The sequence below is a fragment of the Nesoenas mayeri genome (genome assembly GCF_963082525.1).
Source record: "Nesoenas mayeri genome assembly, chromosome: 5".
Taxonomy (NCBI): domain Eukaryota; kingdom Metazoa; phylum Chordata; class Aves; order Columbiformes; family Columbidae; genus Nesoenas; species Nesoenas mayeri.
This window is the reverse complement of record NC_137548.1, coordinates 29505856-29533524: the sequence shown is the minus strand read 5'-3', so window position 1 is coordinate 29533524 and position 27669 is coordinate 29505856. Positions and strand designations below refer to the sequence as shown.

Here is a 27669-nt window from a genome sequence, read left to right as displayed (position 1 = left end):
TAATATCTACCCAGAATTTACATGGGAAATCTAGACACGAATTATGGGTTGAATTTCAAGTTTAAGTGATTTTGTAACTGTAAATTATATAGTCTAAACCAGTTGTGGTTTGGTTTTTTTTTTGCTTCAAGTCAATCTCTGAACCTTCTCTCCTTCACCCTCCCCCACGAGATCTCATATCAGTGTTCAGCTTTTTCAGTAACATGCTATCCCAGGCCTGTAGAATTGACATAAATATTCACTTCCTTTAAATTGCCCAAAATATTTTACAAAAATTAAAGCAGGCTTAGTGTTCTACACTTTCATATTTTATTGATAACTTATTACTTTTTTAAATTGAGTTTTATCTCTACACATATTTATTCACTTCTGCTTTACATATTGCAATCGTTGATAAGTATAAGTAATCCCGTGGTTGTTTTGGCATAGTATAATAAAAAATCGCAATGGAAGAACTGGGATTTCTAACTGTTTTTTAGCAAAATATAATTTCTGAACTTTGGTATTTATTGTTTTCATTCCGTTAAAAAGAACATCTCTGACACCCAGTTCATATTTAGACTGGGTGAACAATCCATATACAGATATAAGGGTTGTTTGTTTTCCCTTTTCTTTCTCATTATTTCTTGTGTTAGCTGAAGGATGAAGTTTGCTTTCAAATGTCCTGTTATTTTTACTTCTTACTTTTTTTTTCCTTTTAATTAAGTACTGTGGTTTTGCTCTGTTGAATCTTTCACCCGCAGAACTATTTCAAATGCTTTTATCAAGAAACTGGTTATAATGATTAAATATAGTTTCTAAGCCAGTCTGAAAATTCAGAATTAATTAATGTTTTTGTGGAAGGATTGCACAATATAGTGGGTGAAACCTGATTTATTGACTGAAAATTATCAGTCATTTAAAAGAATATCCATAATTGTACAGAGCAGGTAGGACTTTGCTTTGCTTTCCTTCTTCTCATGAGTGAAAAAGTACGTGTTTCACAGCCGTGCTTTCCTGCAAGGCACTGAAGAGCATTGACACAGCACTATTGCTGCTTAATGTTATAGAAACACACACTCACATATGCATATCTTTTTATTATACAATACACTGTTAAATACATGTTAATGAATTCTAGTCAACATACAAGATGTGAAATCATCATTCATAAAATCACGGATACAAGTTGAGGGTGGTGGGATCAGTTGGAGGTTTGGCAGGAGACAGTGGCATTTCACCACAGTTTATAAACACAGATTATAGACTTGACACACAGTGTTGTTTGCTCTTTTCAACTCCAATATTTTACTTTCATCTCTCTGATATTTCCTAGTGTGCTAGTACATTTTTTCTAAAAATGCTAATCCTAACAGTAGGACCTGGCTTTCCTGTGCTGTATGGGTAGATGCTCTTTGCTCAGGAGCAACGGAGACTTACTACAAAATTACTGTGATCATGGGTTTCCAGCACAGGATTATTAAAGTCTGTAGCACTTTTAAGCTGCAGTTACACGCTGCGAAATCCCACAGAGGATGAGAAAAAAAGAGGAAGGCTGGGGAGGTGCCAGGCCAAGCAGGCAGGAGTAGGGACACAGGTGAATATCAGTCCCAGGTACCTCCTGTGTAGGTTAAGATCAAGATTCTCAAGATCACCTTGCATCACGGTCAGAGTTATTTTTGCTTTCACGACACGGCCCTTTGTATACTGACCACAGTTGTTGTGTTTGCAGATAGTTCCTCTTGTTGCTTGGGTGAGGAGCACGTGGGCTCTGTGTTAACACCGTGCATTTCCTGGCTTTCACATGTTTGGGTTTTAATCAAACTCAATATTAAATTATTTGTCAGTGAAGTATTTTGCTACAAAATTTTTACTGCCATGTTTAAGTCATTGTGCACCATTGAGCCACTGAGACTATGGTCTGTGCATTCCTTCCAGTGTTAAAGTTCTCACAATAACAGCAATTTTTTTAATTGTTACTTGAAGCAATGAGAGAAATGTAGTTTGCAAATCAGTTTTTCTTTACTAATTCAGTTTGAGTTTTAAGCGAGAACCCATTTCAGTTGTTCTGATTGGTGATCACGGTGATGAAATAACATTAACCAGAGGAAAACCAACAGAAGCAGGTCCTCTTCAGTGCATTAAAAAAACCCTGCAATTCTGAACTTTCTTCGAAGTAGTTGGACTCACTTGGATCCAGTGCAGCACGTGAATCCCTCCATTATATCTGTCCCTTAGTAAGTACATGGTTTCCACCTGGACCTACTCACACTCCCTACTGGGTTTTCCCCGCTGGGGATGCAGTTGTACTGATGATGGCAGGCTCTGATCCAGGTCAGGAGCTGCATACTGCTTTGTCGGTTAACTTTGTTCAGGCTGTTATTGTTCTCCCCTAATGTAAAACAAAGGCTGCAATGAAGTGGGAGGGAGAAGGGAGTAAAGAAGGGGTGAATCTCATGACAGCGGGATTATCTCCAGGTACCCAGAGACTCTGCTCTCATAATACTGGGCTTGCAGGTGCAAGAATATTTGTGGGAGAGTAACAGCAGGAGAGCAACAAGGAAGCAAACCCCTTCTGTTCCTCAGGTGAAAGATTAAAGAACTGTGAGAGTCTCTGTGGGCTGCAGAGCTCATTTGCAAAGGCCAAGGCACTGGAGATGCTGTGTGACAAGATAAAGGGGATTTTGGTACTTACTTCAGCTGTGCAAAGCTGCTGTCAGAGCATCCCCAGCCCTGAGACTGGTGTGTGAGCTCTGTACTGGGGTACCCAAGTCACAGACACTGCTCCTGTCTTTCTGGGTGTCGTTGGTGTGGGGTAGGTTCCCCATGCTTATTTTTCCACAAGATTTGCACTATTTGCCCAACATGCAAGAAACTTGTTCTATGCTTGGCTTTGGCTGAGAAGATTCAAAGCCAAAGTTCCTAAACTTAGGAGAGGACCTTGGCTGCCTGGCTTAGACCTTGCTAAGAACTGTCAAGAAGCATTCATCACTTCTGATAAAGCTATATTGCTTGTGGAAGGCACAAGAAACGTAGTCCTAATCACAGCTAATTATTTTTAGCCTAATGACTTGGGCTGGAGTTTGATCCTTGCTCCCAGCTTTATTGATGGTTTTTACCTAATGAGTCTGTAACTAAATAATCAATTCTTAGGGTAGTGTCTGGCATTGTAGCTGCTTACAGACTTGGGAAAAGGCTGGGAGGTTCTGCTTTTGGACCTTCATACCCGTGTGTCATTTTAGTTTCTCATGGTCACATCTGGGCCTATATTGTTCTCGTCATTTTTATGTAACAGGATTGCTTCTAGCGGAGATGGTTGGGGAAAAGGCTCCTGCTTAAAGGATGCTTGGCAATGAGATGAATCTGAATTGCTGATTTAATTTCAGAATTGACTTATAATGACAGGAGTTATAAAGATGATTATATTTTATTTTGGCAGCCTATCAACTAAGGCACGGGTATGTCAGCCACATATCACAAAAACACAGCAAAAGAAAAAAATCTTCTTGAAAATAGTTTTCAGCTTAAATTTAAGACTTATCTCTTTTTGTGGGTTCTGTTTTGCATTATAAAAATATTGGGTCTGAAGAAAAGGTATATTCAAAGGTCTGTATTTTTCCATTATCTTCATGTATTCAGGCAGGCCTTTTTTTTTTTCCAGCAAGAAGAGGACAGACACAGCTTGTCATTCTTTATGTGCCTATTGCTCTCAGTTTCTCCATTTGTATGAGGCTGGATCTGAATACCCACTTTAATCAATGCAAATAAATGACTTCTCCTAGGGAGGATGTGAGTCTTCGAACAAGCTAGTGGGGGAAGAACATCTGTTGTTCTTTAACATGGTTTTGAGGGCTTACAGATTTATTTGAAGTGTTTTCACTCATACCACTGGGATTTTCTAAAACTTGTGTTATTTCCTGTGATCCAGAGGTTTTGTGTTTTCTATGGGAGAAAAGCAGGAGACTCCCCACACTTGCCTCCACCATGAATGCTTCCTGTTCTAAACAAGGTCTATTTTAAGAATACGAAGTTCTGGTTACTTTTCTGAAATGCGGTAGCTTGTTTATTATAATGACTTTTTAGTGGTACTTATGTGTACTTTCTCCTTTTTGCTTTCAGGGATTTTTCTTCTTTTTTTTGCAATTAATATTGAAGAAATACTATAATGTATTTTTAAAGCCCAGTTTGGCTGCATATTTGGGAGAAATAAATGGAGTGAGAAACTACCTTATTAAGCCAAGCCCGTATTGGATAGTTTTAACTTTGGAGTGTTCCTCCAGTGTGTAAATGTTGCAAATATTTTTTCATCTCATTAAGGAAAACTGTTGAAATGAACAAAAGTTCAGGAGCCCGAACGCTTCCCCGCTCCGCCGTCGGCTTTTGGGGGCGCGTGAGATGCGTCTCCAGGCTGGTCAGACAGGCCAGGATGAGTTTACATGTTGTTTTATCTGCTGAATCAGGAACTTTCTAGTGTCTCTCTTTAGAGGAGGAATTTCCATATAAACAGGCTTTTGCCTGCGATACCTTGAGGCTTCTAATTAATTACATTTCAGATGGAGTCGGGGAGGTTGGGGTTCACACTCCCCACTTCCTCCTGCAGGATAATAGGACCCAATGGCTATTTTGGAGAGTTACTTTTTAAAACACGTGTTAAAAGTCTGGGAAAATGCACCTCGTAAGCATCCAGTCTTTGGAAACTTGATCTAATAAATCCACATTTATTCGTGAGTGCCAGCACTACTGGCATCTCTTTTGTAATGCCTTGCTATCCTAAGCTTTTAGAAAGCCTGTGAATTTTTGTTGCTTGTTTGCACTTTTTTTATAAACCTGTGTTTTACAAATGCATTTCTTATTAACACAAACAGTGCTACTTCACTTTTGGCTGAATTTCTCTACAGTATAAATAAAACTCTCTTTCTAAAGCAGTTTTTCTTGACTATTGGTAACACATCTAGAAAATTTTTCCTCTAGAGAAAGAAATGACAGGGCTGTTTGATGCTCAATGCCTTCTTCCCTGTTGGCTTAATATAGGAAATGGTAATTGCTGTCTCAGTGAATGTTGTTGGTTTTGTTACCCTGATGGGAAAAGTATCTTCACTAATACAAAATGAAACTGCTGATAAAATGCCTTTTAATTATTAAGAGTTTAGAGCTCACAAACATGGAGAACAGTACGTGCTAAGAGTAATTTACTGAAAATATTCCCATTTTTACACTTAAGTGTTGTTTCTAAGAAAGCAGTAGTAATGAAGACGTTTGGACAAGCTCTGTTGAAATGGATTGCTTTCCAGTGGCTGGAAAGGTCTGCCATTTTCACTGAGAACATGACTCAGAAAAGTTAAATGTTATTCACTGTCGGTGCCTGTGTGCTGAATCCTGTACATGAATCTGCAGTAGCAGGTGACAGGAGGGAAGAGAGATGATGTACCAGCATTGCCTGGAATGACCTCATGCCAGGAAGCAACAGGAATTGGTTTGGCACAGCAAAAATACAAGCAGAATTACATTTTTAGTGAAGGGAGATGGGTCAGGGCAAAGCGGGGGATGCCTTATTAGTTTGTAAATGTCTTTTCCTAATGGAAGGAAATAAAGCAGTTATACTTTCAGAAATAAAAATGGGAATGTATCTGTCCCACTTCTGCCAGAAATGTGCAGCTGGGGAAGATGTGACCTGGGGTGCTCAGCACCCGGGGACGTGCTGGTCCTGGTGCTTCAGAAGGGTTGGCAGAACAGAAACATCAGATCTCTGCAGATCATCAGGAGTTTTCATTTCTGACACAATTTCTGCATGTTAGGGAAGCTATTGAGAAATGCATTTACAAGTGAGTAGCTGAAAACAGTTGCCACAGAACGTTACTTGAGAAATGGGATGTCTCAGTTCTTGGTTGGCCTATTTTACCACAGATGATGTGTCATCCCAGGGTGGCTGTGTATCAAACCAGCGTTGTAGCTGTCTTTACCACAGGAGACGAAGTTGAAGACAATAGCAGGATATATAATCGCTGTGAAGTATTTTTCGTGACACCAACAACCAAGGAATCATTTTGAATACCTTACTGAATTACTGTGTCAGCGCTGAAAGTAACCTGGAGTTTCATCATTTTTTCTATACAAAGTGTTTCACATTTCTGGCGCTTCACTGCTGTCAATTGGTCAGATAAAGATAAAAAGATTTATGTATGGGAGCTCCAAGAGGAAATGTCCTGCTTTGAAGTGAGATTATATAATTTTCTTCAAAACAAAATGATGAATGGTGGGGTTGTTCTTTATTTTCTGTTTAGTTTTCAGGAATTACAGTCACCATAAGATGAGGTACCAATTAAACATTATTTTCAGTAGTTGGATTGGAACTCTTCTAACTGGGCACTAATCAGATCTTGAGAAGACAAACACAAAAGCAACATGAAGCTTTGTTTTTTGGTTGGTTGGTTGGGTGGTTTTTTTATATGAATGTCTTTATTTAACCTTATCTTCATTTGCATAGGAACAATAGTGAACTGTGGCAGGTAAAATGCACAAGACAGTTGAGAAGCACATGAGTTAATTGTCCCAGTTAAGGATCATGACAAGTATCTGCTGAACGCAGATTTCTGATGCAGCGTGTGCACGCACTGACTGGAGGAGCCAGCAGCCTTCAGATAGTGCCACAAAAGTTTCTGCTTCCAGACTGAAATACAAACTCATTCTGTGATTTGCTATTGAGAAAAGTCACACCCCAAACCATGACTGCGTTGAACCTTTAGCCTGAATATTCACCTGTCCCTAACATGGAAAATGACTCATGGAAATGTTTATTCTTCACATTGCCATCAACTCTCCCCAGGAAAATGGATCTATTTACTCCGTAATGTATCAGCACTTCTTATCGGACTGTACAATATCCCTGCTGAGGCTGGCACTGGTCAATATTTGTTAGTAGCTGGTGTTCTGTTTGTAGAAGGACAGTTGCTGTGTGTAATATGAATACTTGGGAACCATGTTCTTAAATTGCACCTGGCTGCTCCTGGCAGTTGTGATGGGTCATGATTGTTGCTTTGATTTACTCTCTGTTTGAGTAATGCCGTGTTATTTGTAGGCAATGGGTGGCCCTGCAATTCTGAAGTGCTACCCATCCACAAGGTAAAATCCTGCACTGAGAATGCCCCTCCAGGAATGACACCTGAGCCCCCTCACTCCACCGCTTTGGGAAGAGCTCTGCTGGGCACTGGGGACTGTGGCAATGGCAGAGCTGTCCGCTCTCCTCTTCGTCAGGAAGGACTTAGTGGGGCCTGTTGGGACACAGAGACAACTGAGGGTCAATAAAACGCTGTGAGGAAATAGCCTTCCCAGGTTAGGTCTGCACGTGAAACTAGTAAGGATGGAAACATGGAGGAAAGCTGGAAGCTCTCTACTGTTTTTCTGGCCTTTTGACAAAGATGACCCCTTTTGCAGCATTGTAAATTAGCAGTTTTAAGTCACATGGCTTTGATAAACTCTATATTTACTATTTGGGTTACTGTAATTTTAAAAAGTAACTGGGCTCTCTGTGCACATTTCATCAGTACCTGTCTTGCATATTATTCTTTCAATTAGGTTGAATATGTCCTGATATTTTTTTGCATCATCATACTCTGGTTGCCTGTTAGCACGCTGCTCACTGGTGATTTTAGTACTGTTACTTATCGCATCACTTTGTAAAACAGATCATTATTTCCCCCCCTCTATATTGTATGAAAATGTCCCATTGTGCTTTCACTCATTGCATGCAGTACATCTTCTGATTTCCACTGCGGCTCAGCTGCAAAACTAGGAGAAGGAACACACACAATTGGTTTCTGTTTGAGTAATTGTATGTTTTGAAAAAAACCTTTACTATTCTAACATGTGCTTGTCAAGCAATACTTAGAGCAAAATGTGAAGACTTTTATACCTAATGCTTTTATTGTTCTCCAAGTTCTTTTGAAAGTGTGTTATTCGTAATCTTTTAAGAGAACTGTTTGTTGCTTTTTTTTTTTTTTTAAGTGGCAGTGTTTGATATGTTTAACTAAGAAATTAAACTTAGGAAGCTGTTTATGAGATACGGTTTTATGGTTTCTGCTGGGACATATGAAATGCATATTTTCTGTAACCTCTGCTCTCTAGCTTAGTGCCACTAAGATATGAAATAATAGAGCCTGGCATCCATGGAGAGGTGGTCAAATTAAAATGCAAAGAGGATGATTTGTTGTTTGCATTGAAGCACAGAGAAGGTAAGGAATTGCTTGCATCTCAAAGCCAAGCTCTAAGAGTAGTGACTTCTCTGTAAATTTGAAATATTGAGACTACTAATCCCTAGTTGTAAAAAAGAATTAACTTCACTCCTGTGATATGTTGTGTAGAACTGTATCACTGTCTGTAGGAGGCCAGTTACTGCTTGACAAGACTGGCAGCCGTGAAGTTCCCTGGCAGTGAATGCCTTAGTCTTCAAGAGAATCATTGCGTTTTGATTGAGATCAATTTATTGGCATTACTGTACACAAACAATTTGATTAAACCCTTGAAATTGCTGAATGCTGACCTCCAGGGATTTTATTCTATAAGACACCTGAGACTTTAGTTTGGCAGGTGGTCCAAAAATCGAGTGACCTCTGGTCTGAGACCCCCAGCTCTGCTGATGCATGGGGGGGGCACACGGTGCACAAGTCGTGCTGATCCATCCTCTCTCCCAGGAAACCTCCACTGGGCTCACTTCAAGCCTTGCTTCTCCTGAGGGAGTTTTGGGCATTCCTGCTCTTTTAACGAGCTGCATTGGAAGATACTCTTGTGAAACGATGATCCCGTAAGAGTAGAAATACAGTCAAAGCTAATTCATCCTGGAGCTTGTATTAACTGCTCATTACCAGCATTTGTCATGTTTTCCTCAGCTGTTGTTTTGGTGTAAGCAACGTCAAGTGATCTGACAACAGCAGAAAATCACGCTGCTTTCAGAGGCTTAGATGCAGTTTAAGCGTTTTCTAGCAGTTAGCAGTCATCTGCAGACTAGCATCTCTTTATGGGGGCCACCCGTTCTGCAGCCCGATCCAGATTTCAGCCTAAGGGCACTATTTGGTGCGATTACCAACGCTGTTGTTTCTGTTGTGCTGTGCTGTTGACTTGCTCAGCGTCATGCAAAGCAAGCGTTGCACAGTGCTGCTCTGCACCGGGGTCCTGGCAGCATGCCGGTCCATCACAGTCTGATGCGGTGATCCTGACAGTCGTGCTAAAGAGACGCAAAACATTGTGTGAAATGTTGGTGTTTGTATTACATGCCCCGGACCAAACCCCTTCCTTGTGTTACGGGGGCTCAAAACACTGGCTCCCTCTGGAAAGAGGAAAATCAGCCTACATTCTCGCAGTTCTCACTGGGAGAACTATAAAAGGAAGGTGCTTTTCCTAACATTTATCAGTATGAGAAATTTTCCCAAGCAAGTGAACCCCTTGGGAGACAGAGGAGGCTGTGGGAACGGGCTACCAGCCCTGGGGCTCCGTGATGGGCTGAGCGTGGCTCATCTCGTAGAGCCCCCGATGAGGGTGCAGCCCATTCCTGCTGCTTCCTAATGGATTTCACACTTTCGTGGTTGTAAATCAAATCCAGGTGCTACAGATCCCTTTTACACCCTGCACAGCACTGCCTGCTCGTTCCTTGCGACGTGTGCTCGGGGGCCGCACCGATGGAAGGAGCAGGCGGTGACAGTTCTCAGCAAGGGACGAAGCTCTGTGTGCAGAGGCACGTGCCGGGACTGCATGGAGATACAAGCAATAGAGATGCACACAAGTCTGTGTTTGCAAACTAACTGCAGGGTTTGTTTAAAGAAAAAAGGTCCTGTAGAAGTGCGGTTTTCACTAGGAGACAAGGAAGAGGGAGAGCAGAAGGGGTAAAGATTTGTGGTTGCATAGGGAAGCTCTCACATGTGTAACTAAGGCAATAATCCTCCAATTTAGAAATTTGACCTAGGCCCTCTCTTCCAAAGAGAAGCATCACTTATTTTTCTCACGGCTGTGAGAATCACCCTTCCTGCCATAACTTCCCCAAACAAGGGGATGTTTCTTCTCATAACTTGAATCTCACTGTTCTGTTTTGGGATGAAACAACAGCCTTTACTAATCTAAAAGAAAATAAGCGGCTTGGTGGCAGGTTTTTTTTACCCCTAAGGTTCATTCTGCATTGCAAAGAGCTTACAGATCACAACTATGTTTAGCTGTTGTATCATGTAGAGTCACCTTTTTAACATCAGAGTAAAGTCACGGTGCTAAACTCTTCAGCAGCTCTGTGCAAACACTTTTGCAGTACCATTGCATAGTCCTTGTGCTCCATCCACTTGTTTCTTTAAGTGGCTGTAAAAGCATGAAACAACGCACAGCTGTTTATCTTGCAATTATCTAATTATCTTTGTTAGGAATAGGATGTAAAAAATCACATTAAATTTGTTTGAAATTTGCTGAAAAGCTTATTTGCAACTAACCACATACAACCTGTAAACTGCATCTACAAAGAAACTGATACAGAAAAATTAACACTTCTTTTCATAAAAAAATTTCCCCTCCAAAAGTTTGTGACTTTTTTTCATTGACTTTCCTTTTGTCTTTCACTGTTTAAAAAATAAGCCCAGAAATAAGCTACCTGCTTCTTGCCTTCTCCTGCTTTCTTTAAATTACTGTTATTCAACAGAGAACATTGAGCTAAATCTTAGGTATAAGTTCTAAATAGCAGGAGATTTAGGAGCTGGCAGCAACATTTGGTTGAAGACTTAGAATGCACCAATCTAAGCGGTATAGTAATTTGAGGCTGATTCCATTAATTTAGTTCTTCACCAGAAAGCACCGTTTTTCTTGGCTTAATGACAGATACCAAGAAACGTTTGTTCCTTGGTAATTTCATATTTAATGCGTACCCATACGATGTGTTAAAAGAAGTTTTTTTCAATACATTTATTTATTCTTCGAAAATATGTACACACTTTTTTTTACCTTTTCAAAACAGAATTGGTAATATTAAGTCTTTGATTTTCAAATGGGAAAGAATCACAGCTTATTTTATAAGGATTTTTATTCCAGATCTTTGTCTGTCGTATACTGGGTCATTGTTAAAATAATTTCTGCAGTTCCTATTATGTGCATGAATTTCAAAGGCTTTGACAAAAATAAATAGGTGTGCAATCACTTCAGATCGTTTGCTAAATATATAATGATAGGATGTACACCACATATAATTGCTTCCAAATCCAGCTAATTGATTGTGACTACGTTTTTGTGATGTTCTCTTCTAAAAGTGTACAATTCATGTTTCAAGATATGCTGCAACTTACCTTTATAACAATGATATTTTGACCCAGCTTATGCAAGTATTGAGATTTCAAAGAAGAAAAGGGAGCAATTCTCCCCCTTTTCAAAGCACAGTTGGTGTGGCTGGGTAAAGGACCACAGCATGTTCTGAGAAGATATTTGCTTTGCAAACTCTGGGTTGCTTTGTCTAGTTTTGAGATGGCTTGATCAGATGCCCCTGGAATCTTCCCCCGAGATCTACAGAACAAATAGATTTGTCACAGATGTTAACAGGAGAGTCAAGGAAACTTGCTAGATGTGTCATCTGAGGAATCCACTCTGGTATATTGCTAAAAAACACAAGGAGATGGCATAGATCACAGCTTGGATTAGGTAGCTGTCACCAGGAAGAGAAAAATTGGGCTTTAGCCCAATTTCGTAATGTTAAAAAAATACACAGAAGGAATGGAATTATCTCAGTCTCCGATACAACAGTTTGTACAAAGATATCATTTTCATTTGCATCCTGAATACTTGATGCCTGCATACCAATAAGGTATAGTATTTCTACAGAAAATACCCACGTACTCAAATTTGGCACACAAAAGAATCCCTGCTCCAGGGAACAAACAGGTCTGAACTAACTGAATGCCTGTGAAGAGATGTAAACCTGTCCCGAGGAAGGGATGCAAACCGCACTATCAAAACAATTTGGAAGCTTTTTTCAGTCCGGATTCCTCTCTGCCTGTAATTTCAGCATTCATACAACAATAAGGCATTTGTGTAGCTACTTTTGTATAAGGACACAATACTTGGTATGTTTATTTATGTATTGTGCCTAATAACACTCCACCTATAACCTGTGTGCTTCATATTTACTTTGCATGTAGAGCTGACTATAAACGTCCATGCTAAATGCCTGTGCTCCTGGGCTAAAATAACGAAACGAAGGCCCTACCTCAAAATTTTTGAAGAATTCAATTTTCCTATTCCTTTAGATGGGAACACTTTTCTTTCTCCTCACCACCATAACTCTTCCTGTTATGCCAGAGACAATAAACGAAGAAAAAAGTTTGTGATTTAGTATTGTTTTCACAGAACAATTAAAATAATTGTTCTATTAAAATGGTATAATTTATATGGATTCACCTGTCTAGATATGACTCATGTGAGGACAGAAATGCATTTTTATAGAATAGGGGACTGCCAAGCCATTGTTTTGGGAAATGGTGAGTGGAAATCACTTCTAAAGAGGAAAGGGTCATCTTGAGTGTGTATGAAGAAACACTACCAGATATTCTTTAAGAGCAGCCGGTAACTATCAACTTCTATTTCAAAACTGCTTGGCATGGCCTTATTCTAGTGTTTTCCCCATGCAAATAAACATCTAAAAATGCTTCTGCTTATTAGCATAAACAGCTTTAACAACACATTGAAAGTGACTTCTGCATCTGGTTGCCTAGTAATTTATTAATAAGCACATGCTGCTTAATAAGTGATTACTTTTTGTAAAAAGCATTAAGAATTTATGTTTGAGGTTTTTTTCTTTTTAGAGAAGTCAGAAAATAGTTTGGAGTTCAAGGGTTTTTTTCTCTTTTTATCTGCTGTAGATATCTATATTTTACATCAAGATACCAGGTGGTGCACAAAAGGCGAAGCTGCAAAGGTCATGGAAAACATCTTTGCAATGCAATGAGACAGTGAAATGCTGAACAGGGAACCCAACTCTGGAAGGGCACTGTTGGCTGTGAATAATTTAAAGATTCAAAGCCAGTACTGAGTTTTGCTTTATGATTTTGCATTAGCATGATGACCTTAGCCTGGAACAGTCCTGTCATCCAGATTTTTTCTGATGGCTGTTTCAGTTTTCTTTTTCCATACTGAGATATGGTTAGTTAGAGCTTACATTTTTACCACTTGGATTTGTGTTTCAAGCCTGCTTCTTGTGGCTTGGAGCTTTGATGAGCAAGATATAACCTCTCTGTTTCCAATATGCTTTTATGCATGATATACCTCCTCATATGCATGGCATACCTACTAAAGAAATTATAATTATCAAGCTGCACAGTCTGTATATGGTCTGTCAGGGCATCTCTACACTTGCTGAGTATTGATTTTTCCGCACAATATGAATTAATGGAAAATTTCAAATCCTGAAGTCCCTTCTCTGACCTGCTGCTTTAAACAGCATTTCGGAGGGAGCATTATCAAAATAGGGATCTGAGTGATTGACAGAGGAGCTGGGCATTGGAGTGCTTGGCGTATTTGCACAGGTTGGGACAATTAAAACTAAGGAAGAAATGGGAAACGGCAGGGAAGTGCAAAACACTTTTATCCAACTTGAAAGTAGATGACTTCAGACACCAAAAGGTTCCTCTCCTGTGGCAGCTCTCAAGCAGCTCTCACAGACTTCAGCTGACACCAGCTGATGCTATACAGAGAGAATTCAGTCATCGCTGGCCTTTTCTGGCTTTATTTCCAGGGGCGAAAGAGGTCAGAGTGGCTAAAATAAAGTCAGCATAAGGTCTCAAAAACGCTAATATTTTAAATCATATGTTTTATGTTGCTTGATGTGACCTCCAGATCTAAGCAAACAAAAATGAAGGTGAGAACAGAACGTCAAGAGCTAATATTGACTTGGAGTGATCCCAAGTTCAGTACTGCCAAAACTGAATTTGCAAACCATCAGGCTGCATAAAACTCATTATCTGCTTAGGGAGAACTAAAAAACCAGCCAACCAACCAACCAACAAACCCTTTTTATTTGCCTGTGGTTTTTGAGACTCTATTTGAGACAGTATTCACAGGTTTCTGCAAATGTGGAGACTAGAACCTTACTATTTTGTGTTCCTGGAAGTCAACATAATAAACTCCCAAATTAGGAGTATTTTAATGAAATGGTGAAATTTGGCAAAATTGCAGGTTGTGGAGATAAGAGGGCAAAACCCCATTGCTGTTAAAGTATTGCTTAGATACTGACAGGAAGGATTAGCTTTCTGTAGCTATATTTTAGTGCAGCTGCTGTGGTGAATTGGGTGAATAAGGTGGTAAATAGGGCAGATCAATGAAAGAGGAAATCCTGTGGCACCAGACAGTGGTTGCAGTGTGACTGTAAGTGAATGAAGATCTCGGACAGAATGACTCTTCAAAGGACCTCACCTATCTCCTGAATTAGATGGACCAGGGCAAAAAAATGAGGAACTTTGCTGGACGCAAGCATCTTCATCCCCTCTAACATCAGACAAACACAGACATTCAAAACCCGCCTGGACGTGTTCCTGTGCGACCTCACCTAGGCGTTCCTGCTCCAGCAGGGGGATTGGACTAGATGATCTTTTGAGGTCCCTTCCAATCCCAAACATACTGTGATACTGTGAATTACCCTCCTGGAACACCCACCCTTACCACAAGCTGTGTACGTATTTTTGCAGGAGGCCCAAACCTGCCGTGGTGTGTGTGTGAGCACCGGGCAGGACAGGATGCAGGATGGGTGGTTGGTCTCAGCGCTGTGTCTGACCTCCTACTGACGCTCCAGTGAAGCGGCTACTGAGGACTCTATGCAATCACCTAAAATTGCTCTGATTTCTGCTCTTCTGTACAAACCAGATCAGTACATACAACATGGAGACTGGAATAAGCTGTATCACTGATGCATAAGACACTAGGTCAACTGGTTGGGAACTTTCTGGAAAAATATTTTTTCAGCAGTAAGTGGTGACTGAATAAAGCCAAGTCTTGACATAATTCCATTTCTCTATTATTTCTATTTCTCTTCCTTTCCTCTCTCTAGCTCCTGGCCTCCGTTCCTTCCTACCTTCTTATCCCTTGTGTTCTTCAGTTGCCAGTGTTGCAATCTTCCTGTGCCTAGAGCATCTCTTAGTCCTGGTTCTGCTTCTTGCTAGACTGGCACCAGGTGTTCAGAGATCCAGGAGGCCTACCCTGAGACCTAGAAGTTAATATACATAGCTTACACGCAACCTCTACAGCTACCTTTTTTCTTTTTTTGTCCATGTAATCAGACTTTTCTTTTCTTTTTTCTTTTTTTTTTTTTTTAATTGAAAATATTTATAAACAGGCTCTCTGCCGTTGTTTCCCCAGTCCTGGGCCCTGCTTCTGCTAGGCTTCTAAATATTTTAAATTTAAAAAATATATACTTTATTATATATTAATAAATTCTGCTGAGCTTTTAACTTTTTTTAGAATCCTTCATCTTGACAGTGCTCCTAATGTCTTGAAGTTCAGGCATTGTCTCAAACGTGCATAAGCAACGTGAGAGGTGAAGAGGTTACTGATCCATATGAATTTACTTTTTTGACTTTTTCTTCAGGGTTTTTCTCCATATGTAATGCTTTCCTTTTTGTACTTCCTCTCACTTTCTTTTTCCTTGGTCAGATGAAAGTGTGCTAGCGCACAGAGCTCCTTGGTAACAACAGCCTTTGTGTGTGGTGAAGGGCAAAGAGGTGAGATATTCCCATCCAAGATAGAAGGAGAGATGAAGAGAAGGGCACACAAGGAAGCGTATTCACAGCATGAACCTTAGTAACCAGTGTCTGCTAAACACGCAAAGGTTGGTGTTTCTGGCCAAGTAAAATGTCTTGATCACAGTTGCCAAGTGAGTTGGTGTGTTTTCTATATAAGTTTGGAGGCATGGTCCAAAATGCTGCTTGTGGCAACAGTTCTTAAAGCTCACCGTTAGATTCCTGTCCTATTCATACATATGTCAGATGTCCCTTCCACACTGAGAGACCAGGGTCACTGAGCATTCACACAGACTTGAAAAGCACTGGTTTTTCAAATGTCCAGCTGGTTTCCATTTCCATTAAGCCTTAGTGCACCTAGTTTTGACCAGACTTGTTAGGTATCACCAACCCCTGAGTATTCCTCAGTCACAGTGTCCCCAGGGTTTCTGGAGATTTTGTAACTATCTAGCAAATTGTGAGATAATGGATATTTGAAATACTGATCAGATCAGTGAGTAAAAGTTGTTTTGAGAGTTAGGAGAACCACCTGCCTGGTGCCTCTGAGGAGCAGTGCTGCTTCCCTTTGCTCCTTCACAGATGGAAATCTGGGATAACAGACCTGCGGTGTTTTCAAACAGCTCCTCAGCTGCTGAAAGCAGTGACCCAGGGCTGCTCAGAGCCAGGAGGAAGAAGGCACTGCTGTAATGACTTTGGGGATGAAGCGGGTGTTGTGAGACTGGGTCATGATGCTCCCAATGGTGGTGGAAAGAGAAGCAGTGATGGAGAGAATCATCTTGTCACTCCAGTGTCCTTTAATAAAACACAATCCGCTTTGGAAGCTTATTTCTGTATGCTAATAAAATGGAATTGCATTTCTGAAAAGTGTTAATATCAGCACAGTATGCAGACTTTTATATAGACTTTTATAGTGAAAAAAAAGAAGTCCATAGCCTATTTTACGCTAGCAATCACTGCTGTTAATCAGTCTTTGTTATCTCTAAACGGAAGTAATCCTGTGAGCTACTCGTGCATGCTGCTTAGCTTCACTTAATGGTCCAGATATTTGACTCAGCACTGACGAACCTAGATGCCAAGTCCGTATGCTGACAGGTTCCCCTGCTCTGAGGGAACTATTAGTTAGCAAGCTGCCCATTTAATGCTGAACACGTGGGGACTGCTGTGTAGTGTGAATACGCTGGCCCAGCAGACTTGTTCCAGTACCAAAATCCTTCACAATTGGACATAATATTTCAACGTCACATTCTCTTTCAGGGAACTCTCCTGACAAGTACAGGCTTTTGTTTTCTTCCCTCTGAACCACCATTGGGTGCTCAGAGATCCAGGAAGTAAAACCTGCCCTGAGACCTGGGAGTGCTTTGCAGGGCTTGCACACCACCTCCCTTCCCATGCCGAGGTAGAAGTGGCCACAAAAGCATTTAGTTGCCCCCGTTCCCTCCCATTATCCCTTCTAGGAGATACACAATTAAAAGTTGTGGGCCAGCTTTTCTGAAAGGAACGGTACTTCCTCGCATCACCGGTTCACTGGCACAATGGGCTGGATCCAGCCTGTTGTGTTCCTTCAGAGCCCCTCAGGTGGGAGGACAGAAGCAGCTGTATCTCCCTCCAAGGTGTCAGAGAAGCTCAGCATACTAGAAAGACCGAATTAATGTTTTTCTAGGCATTATCTGGGCTCTCTTCCCTCTCAGCACAGCTCACTCTTCAGGCTGCCGGGGGCAGTTCAAGGGTAACAGCAGACTCCCCAGGACCCTTGGTTATTGTTGGGTAAATCCAGCTCTAGGTCTTTACAAAAAGTGAAGAGTGAAGAAGTATGAAATAATAAAGTGAAAGGTGAGAACAGGTCACTGATTGTATTGAATGATACCATCAGTCATCACTTTTGCCCTTTTTTGTCTGTTCTGGTTTTATGGACAGACCCACAGCCTTGCTTACCTTTTCATGGGGCTGTGCTGTGGTGAAGCCTGCAGAAGCTTTCCTTCTCGTCAGTATTCATACCCATCTCTGTTTTGTTCCTCACTTGCTGAGGATGGAGCAGTACCCACTGTTGGTGCTGTGCTCTGGTCAGGCAGAATGAGGTCTGTCAAAAAGAAAAGAAAAATAAAAGCGGGGGGAGCATTTATTTCCTTCTTGTGGGGCTCAGCAACATTTTGAAGCTTGGGCTTCAGCAGGGCAGTGAGTGTGACTTGGTATTTTAAAACTAAACGAACTGAGTAGTCCTTTCACCGTCCATGGCATCATGGATGGTCGTGCATTGTGCTCTTAGCAGTTTATTAGTTTGATGTTTCACTTGCCTTCACATTTTGAAATGGAGATTTCTGTACCTCCAACAGGCTAGGGAAGCCCCAGAAACAGACTTAATGGTACATGGAATTGGAAACTTTTGGACAGACCTTTTTCTTTTGAGAAATGCTAATTCATTGAAACCGAGCTGTTCAGGGGACCTTGATTTTGATTTTTTCTTTTTTGGACTGGCTTTTTGCTGTAGATTGTGTTCTTATATAACCCTAATTTTAGTTAGTACAAAATGAAATGCAGAATTTAAAAAAAAAAAAAAAAAGGAGAAAAAGGGTGAAATGTTTCGATTTGCTGGATTTTTAGTGCTGTTTTGTGGCAAATGCCAATTTTTCAGTTCACTCTGGAGTGAAGCAATTTTTGCAACAGCAGCTGTTGATGCGAGAGACATTTTGAAATCTGACCAGCACTGTGCGCTGACCTGCATTGCTCATCCTCCTCTTTCCAGGTGGTTGTGCTGTGCAACTTTTGGTGTGGGCTATGGTGTAACCTGTTAGGAATCATTAGAGAGGTTGTCTGGGTATCAGCCTGGAGAGAAGAGTGTGGCAGCAGTGAGCAACTTCTGCTGAGGAGAGGCAGGAGGGATGCCTGGAAAATGGAGGAGCCTCGCTGGCTGCAGCCCTGGGTTTTGAAAGACTGAGGGGAGACTTTCAGTAACTTCATTTATTATTTGCGTGACAGTGTCCTCTGCAGAGAGGAAAAGAAAAGAGAAGAGGAGAAAGGAAACATAAAGAAGGAAATGAGATGATCAAGTTTTCACAATGAAAAAGTTGCAAAGTTACTTAAAATTTTGTAAGAGGAAGAAAAGGGAAAAAACTGTGAGCAAGTGAAGGTGAAGAAGCAACAAGTGACTCAGTGCTGCATTGAACACACTGACAGGAAAGACAGGATGGCTGGAATTGAGAGGCTGTGGAGACTGAAATTATAGAGAAAAGTGGGGAAAAAAAAGGAAAGAGCAAATTCAAGAGAGGATAAGCCCAAAGAATATGGTGAGATTCCCTTCCTAGTAATTTTGTGGAAATGAACAGTGGTTCTGGGCATGAGGTGCTATTTTCTGTGTGTTGAGAAAGCAGTAAGCTCCCTGACTTTTGGTACCTTTTCCTGCCTACTTCAGTGTCTTGAAAGACATGGTATTGTCATGAAGTCTGATGACAGGAATAGGCTATGCCATGAAATTCCATCAGTTTTAATTTATCTGGCTGCCATGGATGTCACAGGGCAGGAGTATCATGCAATTACTCTTTAATTATATGATTAGTTAATAGGTTTTCCTATTAAACACCATGTAACTACATGGAGATTACCATGTAATTACCTTTAGTAGATCCAAAACTAATTAGCATATAACCTGTATTCTTGCCTTGTGGTTCAGAAGGCTATAATCTTGTAATGATATGGTACTCACTGTGCTGTTTGCCTGCCACTACACGCTAATTTCCTTGCAGTTAAACGCACAGTAGTTTTCATACAAGTAGTATTTGTGCCCTGTTGCCAGTTGTCCTATAAACTTGTGCCCCTATTGGCTTTGACAATGACTTAAACCAATTACGTTTTCAAATTGCCTTTGTGAAGTGCTTTTGTTACACCTCTTGCTTGCTGCTAAGCTGTGAACTCAGCTGGATGTGAACTGTAAAAACAATCCTGAGATAGGCGCCTTGATTAGCTTCACTCATTTGCTTCATGGCACCACATCTAGTACAAAATGTATGCGCCCATGTTACTGATGTTTACTGTTCATTTGTGGAAAGCAAAGATTTCTGGGTAGCAGATGCTGCAAGTAAGGCACCAGTTCAACAATCGTAATGAAATTACATGCACTTTAAAGATAAGCATCCCTGTCCAAGTTTTAGTGGAGGTAAATTCTTTCTGTGTGTTTCTCTTTTAAAATTCAGCTGAAATATTGGTGAGCAAAGCTAGCTTGCTTGATAAACAGATGCTAAGTTATATCTTTTAGTAGATGAATAAAAATATTTTAAAAATATTTGCTCTCTGTTTTTGCATATGTAAGAGCAAATTAACTGTGTTTATTCTGCAGTGTATGCTTTGCTATTCAGTTTCTAATGAAGGGCTCCATCATACTTCTCAGCTGGGATAGGACAGGAAAAATTACCACTATAAATGGAATCTGTTTTCCTTTACCTTTTCATTTCCATTTCCCTTTCCTTTTCCTTTTATTTTCCTTCATTTTACTCCGTACCAATGCCTTTGAGTGATTTTCCCTGACAGAGCAGAACTACAGATTATTTTTCCTTGCTCAAGAGATGAGCAAACGTAAATTGTACACAGCAGTATTTAGTCTCTGTAAGACACAAAATTTCGCATCCTGTGGGCTATAAATCTTGCCACTTTATACAGGAATGGTGCAAGCTACAACTGTTCCTCCTTCAGCTTTGAGACTTACCCAGTAATTTGCCATTAAAATGAATAGTGTTTTTCAGGGATTGCCTCTTAGCTACAATAATAATTTCTGCACTGATAATTTTTACTGTGCCTAGTGTGTGATTTCAGAAGCTAATGCCAGTTATTAGGATGTCAGTATGTACCTTGTCAGTGGCTTTTTGCATTAGCTCTCCAGCCCATCAGCCTTCCTGACTGGTGCCTAAAAAGAATGGTCAATCAGATGACAGCAACTTTTTCATTGGTTCATTAAAAATAATAAAAAGAGAAGGAACATATTCAAATCAGTAATGTGGGGGGGGGTGTTCTTGCTATTTTTACTTTATGCATTATTTGCAAGCAGGAGTTTGGACGTAACCACAATAAAGCAATGCCCCAAATCTCAGAAGTTATATGTGTAGCCACCAGCAGGACTTCAATGACTCTGAACATAATACAGAATGAAATAATTCTCAGACACAGCATAAACAAACTTCTCACACTCCCATCATGGTGCAGTTTTGAATGTTACGTTTTTTTGTCAGGATCTCTCTCAGCAGAGATCCCTGGAACACCACGGGGAGAAGAAGAAGATCGCTGTGGCCCCGAGTAGCTTCCCTAGGAGCCAGCTGGGGATTTTCTTGGCTGCACGTGGGAGCAAACAGCAGCATCAGCGATGGACTTACCCTTGAGAGTTTGAGCAAGCATCCCCAGGGCCATGCAGGCCGGTGTCAGGTCAGCACTCATGGCTGTCCCAGGGGGTGCTGTCTGTCGTGATGGGCACAGTCGCACATGGTCAGACCTGCAGTGAGGTGGAGCTGAGCCGTAATGTCTGTACATGGGCAACCAGCCTGCGTTTGGGGTCTGTGGGTCTTGTGGCCCATCAGTCTCTTGCTACACCCACGCATACCCATGCGCTCCCAGGCAACAGTATTTGAAGTTATGATTAATTACAAATACGGTGATTTGCTGCCTGCAGCTCCGCCTGGCCTCCTGCCATCCTGCGGTATCTTCTGCCCCTCTTTGCCTCCTGGCCCGGTTCCTCTCCAGCTGAACTCAGACCCTCACCTGGTTCACATCCACCTTCCCGAAGTCCAGCTACCATCCTGCAATGTTCCCCGTGTTGTTTACAGTTTTCCTTGAACCTAGAGTAAGCTCACACATGTAAATCCAGTCTGAAAAAAATTGCCATGTTGTTCCTACTCTTTGCTCAGAGGGTCTCCTAAGGATGGGAGGACCTTGAAGGCACTGGTATTTTTAGAGTGGCGGGTAAGCTGTGTTAGCAAGGTGGGCTGGTTGTGGTTTGTGTCTGTTTAATTCTCCTGTGGCCCAAATGGCTTGTGCCCTGTTAGAATTCTGTCACCTGCAGGTGCAATAAATGCACTTCACATTTCCATGTTCAGGCTGCCCGAGAAAGTATGCAGCGGGAGCCAACCCAGGCAGAGACGCGGAGATTGCTGCAGATCCTGCTGCCCAGGATCTGTATCCTTCTCTCTGACAGTGACATTCTGCTGGTTTTGACTGTGTAGGTTTCTTCCCAGGCAGTTCGGCATGTCTTTGAATAGTTTCATCTAGACTGTATCTCCCTAGCCTGTTTGTGCTGGGGAATGTCATGTGAGACAGTGTCAAAAGCCTTGATAAGTCAAGATATATGACATGCACTTATTCTTTTCTATCTGCTAGGTCTGCTTCTTTGTCAGAGAAGGAAATTATGGTAGTTTGACATGACTTGTTCTTGGCAAATCCATTATTGGCTTTTACTCATCTCCCCCTCTCTCTCTCTTTTTCTCTCTCTCTTCTAAGGTCCTTGAAGTAGCTTATTTATTTGCTCCAATATTTTTCCTGACTACTATAAAAGGGGTTTTGCTCCTGAAACCATCTCTCATTTTTTTTTAATAATTTACATTAGTTAGCTCAATAAAATACGTGAAGTCTCCCTATTAACCGTTTCTGATGTGTACCTCTACACTATCTAAGCTACAAAACTCTGCTGCTTCTACAGTATTTACACAGACTGGTCTGAAATTTCCTAGCCCTTCCATTCACCTCTTCTAAATAAGAGCACGCTATTGCTCTTTTTTTCCTTTTCCTGGACCTCCTAATTCGCTATCCATGAAGTCTGAGAGATAACTGCTAATGGTTCTGACACTATTTCACCAACTTTTTCAAGTATCCCATGATGAAATTAGCCTGGCCAGGTGAACTGAAAACATCCAGCTACTCTCTAATATCTTTCTCCCTCTTCTAGGCAGAGATATTAACGCATGTGTCCTTGGTACCACTAGTGTGAGCGAACTGCCTACAGCTAAACAAATTCGATGCTTTGACTTCTTACAGGTCTTCTGCTGACAACTTTCTCCCGCTGTGAGCAGCAAACCAACTCTTTTCTTGGTCTTCTTTTTACTAACAACCTATTTATAGAAATATACTCTTGTTGCCATGAATGTTTCTTCCTAATTCTATCTCATTCAGTACTTTTCTGATTTTGCCCTGCCTTTATTTTATATCCATTCTTCTGTGACCTGGCTTACACTTTCGAGCATGTTTCCATCTTGTGTTGAGGGCTTATGATACAGACAGATGAGGAGATGAGCACCACCTCGTATTTAAGTATTCTGAATATTTAATAAATACATGAGATGCATAAATATAGAACCACGTAGGAATTCAGATGTGCAAGTGGACAGCAGAACTAGAGTTAGAAAAAATCTTTCCTCAGCTACGTGTGATCTTTATAGTGAAGTGGTTGGTTTGTGCAGCAGTTAATGTCCGGCTTTGCTGTATGTTGTTACTCAGGATTGGTGTGATTTATCATTTCAAAGTAGTTCTAGGAACTGAGATGAGGCAGCAACACTGCAGAACAGAAAATTCTCTCGCCTTACAGGAAAGCTGCAGAATAAACTTGGAGGCATCTTTTATCTTTCAGCTTGTTTGTATCAGCCTTCATTTTTCTCTGTCATTTTTCTCTATCTTACATTTCCACTTTTCTCTCCTCATCTATCTTGAGGTGTCAGAAAACTGTGGAAATCCACGTGGAAGCTGGGGAAGCCCAGCATGTCACAGGCAAAGGTGGCAAATGGCAGGGAGTTAGCAGGTGCTCTTGGCTGTAGTGCCTGTCAGTGGGCTGAGAACAAGCCAATACCTGCAAGGTTATTGTGGTGGAACAGGGATCACTGGTGGAACTGGGATTCTTATTGTCAGAGGGCTGGCAGCTGCATTAGTGATAAGGGCTGCTGTGAGGTCCTCCTTGACGTTTTATGTGAAATCAGGAGGACAGCAGAGCTGCATGTGATGCCTGAATCTGGAATGTCCATAACTAATCTTGGGGAGATAAATGAGGAGAAGAGCTTTGACAATTCAGTGCTGGCCTTGTTGGTCCTGTTTATTTGAAATCTCTAAAGGTGACAAACCTGTGGACTCTTTACCACCATAGCAAAAGTGGCAATACTTCTGCTCTGATATCTACTTTGAAGTAAATAATCCATAATGAAAGTGGTTTCATCTGGGGTCCCTGACTGAAATCTGGTGTCTGATGAGAAGGTGAATACAGCACTGTCCATCTTTGTCTCCCCTCTGATCTGTGACGGACTGAATAACTTCAGGCACATGTTGTGTAGCTTGTGCTGGTGTTGAACCAGAAGCAGCTTTGTGTGTTCATTGATGATACCAGAGCTGTAGGGAGCAGACTTGGCGCCAACCATCAAGTTTAGTTTGTGATGTTTTGTGCTGTCTCTTTTTGTCCTATGTGTCAGTAATAGGTTTCTGCAGTACACAAAATCTGTCTGCCTGGACCCCCTCCCCCCCTTTTTTTTTTAATATTAACTTCCCTCCTTTGGAGAAATCCATGAGGCAATGAGTATAGACATGGTTGTCTAGACTCTTAAATGAAAGAGAAGGACAAAGGTGTGAGGTATATGAAGTTCAAATGTGGGAACAGGTGCAGCCTCTTTCTGGGGTAGTAATGGGGTTATTAAAAGAACAATGACCTAAAAATGACAGAAGTTCAGTAACACTGACAGTAAGAATGGGTGGAGTTGACTTTTCAGCAGAATATGAAACTGTTGGTGGCATTCAAAGTTTGATTTCTTTAAACATCCTATTCTCACAAGACCTCTGGTACGTTTCTCTGTTTTGAATGGAGATGGTGAGAACATTCTGAAAGAGCAAATAGCATTTGCGTTTTACTCAGGTCTTAACTAGAGCTGTGAAGTGACCTATTGACCGTGTCCTGGTGATGAAGCTGAAGTACTACCCTGGTTCTCCTTCTCTACATAAGAGCAGAGCCACTTGGCAGTGTCACTCTTGGACAGGTTCGTGTGATGACAGGTACACTGAGCGCAGAATCATCTTTGATTAGTTCTGCTCCCCGGGTCTCAGACTTTTGTATGGGACCAGATACCTTGGCTTATCTCCTTCTGTATGGGGAGCTGCAATCTGGGTAACATAGTAAAGGTACGTTTTGAATTATTTTTCTTTAATTGTTTCAAAAAGCAAAAGGAAAAGGTATTGAACACATTTTGATTTAGTTTGGGATTGTTTATTCATCTATACTAACCTTTTTCTCTTCTCTTTTTCAAAATGTGGATTTTAAGAGTGCATTTTTCCGTCCATCTCTCTGGATCTCAGTTGTGAGTGAAATACTGTTACCTATCAGCAGCTGTGCATGAAGAACTTTGCTGAAGAGCCAGCCTGCCATTTTCCAAACTTTTTCTTGTTTTCTTTCTTTTGCAGTGACTCAGTAGACACAAAATCACGCTGAGCACCATGATCTGTTTAAATTCTATGGTTATTTCACCACACGTGGAATAAGAAAAGCGTAGATTGTTTAGAAACTTCTATTACCCATGTTTTTAAACAACTCTTTCCAATAACTCACTTGAAATATTCACCCTGCAGATTTTAAAAATGTGTATGTCAAAATCATCATCTGCTTGTGCCACTCCCTCCAACTCTGTTATGGAAGTATTGCTAAGTTGCATCATACTCATTTACAAAGCTACATAATTTAAGTGAATATAAAGCTCAGATTTTGATAAACCTTTCAACTATAAATTTTTTACTTCTCAAATTACTGTGGAAATAACTTCTGGGGAAAAAAAAAAAAAGGTGAATCCAAAAAAAAGGCCACTTAAATTCCAAATATAAAAGATGGTACCTGTACTTTTCAAACCTAAATTGATGGAAGACTGTTATGAAATGCACTCGGACCAATGTGTAGATATTCATGGACATTATAAAACATCTGCAACAGAAAATGCACATTTTGTACTCATATGGCATCAGAATTTACCTCAGTCTGCTACTGTACAAAGCTATTGCTGAAACAAATAATCGCTAGACCCCTTATTACATTTTCACATATCTGGCACAATGTTTGAAGATGTACAGACATAATATAATTCATTTTTCTAATCTGTAATGGGATGAGCATGTGTCTTACCAGCCCTTGTCAAAGACATTTCACAGCCTGGATATCCCAAAAACAATGTGTCTCAAACAAATTCCGAGACAATTATTTCTCTAATTTGGAGCAAAATAAATTTAAGTTTTTATTCAACTTGCTAGTTATACGAAAATAGCTAAGTGCCATTATTTTTATGGCTAGGTTTTTGCTTATATGCCTTCCAAGGGTTGTGTCCTAAGGCTCAGCTCACAGTCATAAAGGCCAACTTAAAGTTCCTCGATAAATTTGAATTAATTTCTGAGTCATTGCTGTTTCTGTAATGTGCATTTGATTGAAACTAAGATAGTGTCCCACTGGCTGTATTAGAGCTTTAATTTTGAGAGGAGACTTGAACTGTTCCTGCTTGTGACTCTGCAACATTATACAGCAAGACAGCAAATGTGCTTTACATTAGTGATATCCATTCCATAACAAAGGTAAGAAAACTGCCCAGAATTGTGTTCGTGCTGTCCCAAATATCATTAAATTGAAACCACATTTGCATGAGAGCACAGAAGAAGAGGGAAAAGTAACAAAATATCAGATCAAAAGAAATACTTTTTCACGAAGGTACGATGTGATTTTGAGACTCTTAACCAAAATAATTCCCAAGTGTAGAGTTTAGCAAAAATTCAAGACAAGGATTAAACATACAAGTTAATTTCAAGCAGAAAACATTGCTTGAATGCAATTATGAGAAACAGTGCATTATGATAACAGAGTATCATATTAAAAACAGAACATTATGATTAAGAGAGCATTATATATAAAAGCAAGTATTTGTGTTCCTGTATTTGGACCAGATGAAAATCGTGTCCTTTTTCTTACCTCTCAAAAAGCTGAGTGTTTAATCTAAGCTAATCTTCTAAACATTCTGTGTAGCATCAGAGGAGAAGGAGACACAAGGTGCTATTTCCTTGGCATTTTAAAGCTCGGGTTCAGCAATGAGCTCCCTGTTTATCTGCACCAGACCAATCCTTCATCAGGTCCAGACAGCAGGAGCTCGGCTGCTCATGCAGAGCTTGGGTAAGCATTAATAACACCATCAGTGAGCGAAGACGGCTGCCTTCAGTTCTGCGGGCAAGGCAGGTACAGAATCGAACCACACCAAGCTCCTTCAGGACCGGGACATGAATATGATCGATGGTGATTACTTTTCTAATATCATCTGTGTCTAGACAGATGAGTATGTTCTTGTTAGCTGATGAGTTGTGTTAATGGTATTGGTAGGAATGTGTCTTCAGACAACCATTTGCTTCCTCTGAGAACTGCATTTATGATGTTCCACGAGGACTGTACACAACTCAGTAGATGCTGAAAAGCCTCTGAATGTTTCTCATAGTCTCGATGTTTTATTTTAAATAGCATGTCATTTGTGAGACTCCCGAAGACAGATAGCTTTCCCTGCTAGCTTGCAGTCACTCTGCAATTATATGGAACAGACGTTGAAATGATGATGGTGGCGTCTCACTGCTACATTTTGCTGGTGCTATGATCTAATGTATTTCAGCAACAAGCAATTCCCCCTGCATTTTGTATTCATCAGATGTCGACATTAACACACTGTCACTTCTATCAGCTACACACAGTTTTTTTCAAACTTGAAAAATGGTTTTTAATCCAGAAAAAGTGCCACTATATCACTGTAACTGTAAAGGTGGAAGTTACCCAGTGCAAAGGTAGAATGACGCCTTACTGTCTAAAACGTTACCCTGAGTGTTAAGATGTGTATATGGGCCATTATGGAGCTAAGTGTGCTGGGCCAAATTTTGCATGCTGTATGCTTAGCCTGTGTTGCTCTCTGTAAGCATCTGCTTTTGTTGAAAAACACCCAGCTGATGT

The 27669-nt window shown here is 40.7% G+C and overlaps 1 protein-coding gene across 2 annotated transcripts in view; it reads left to right on the top strand.

Annotated features, from left to right (window-relative positions):
• NUBPL (NUBP iron-sulfur cluster assembly factor, mitochondrial) overlaps positions 1 to 24591 on the top strand; it is a 108831-nt gene extending 84240 nt beyond the window's left edge. Inside the window, exons 11-12 of one of the 2 annotated variants that reach the window (XR_013922235.1) lie at positions 14670 to 14945; positions 24574 to 24591. Coding sequence is in view for 1 of the 2 variants with exons in the window: in XM_080346167.1 (XP_080202293.1) it covers positions 3641 to 3709 (69 nt within the window). In the remaining variant the exon portion in view is untranslated. Of the gene's footprint in view, positions 1 to 3640; positions 3787 to 14669; positions 14946 to 24573 lie in introns of those variants that run through there. The other variant, XM_080346167.1, reaches the window with a different exon arrangement.
• Positions 24592 to 27669: the final 3078 nt, after the last annotated feature.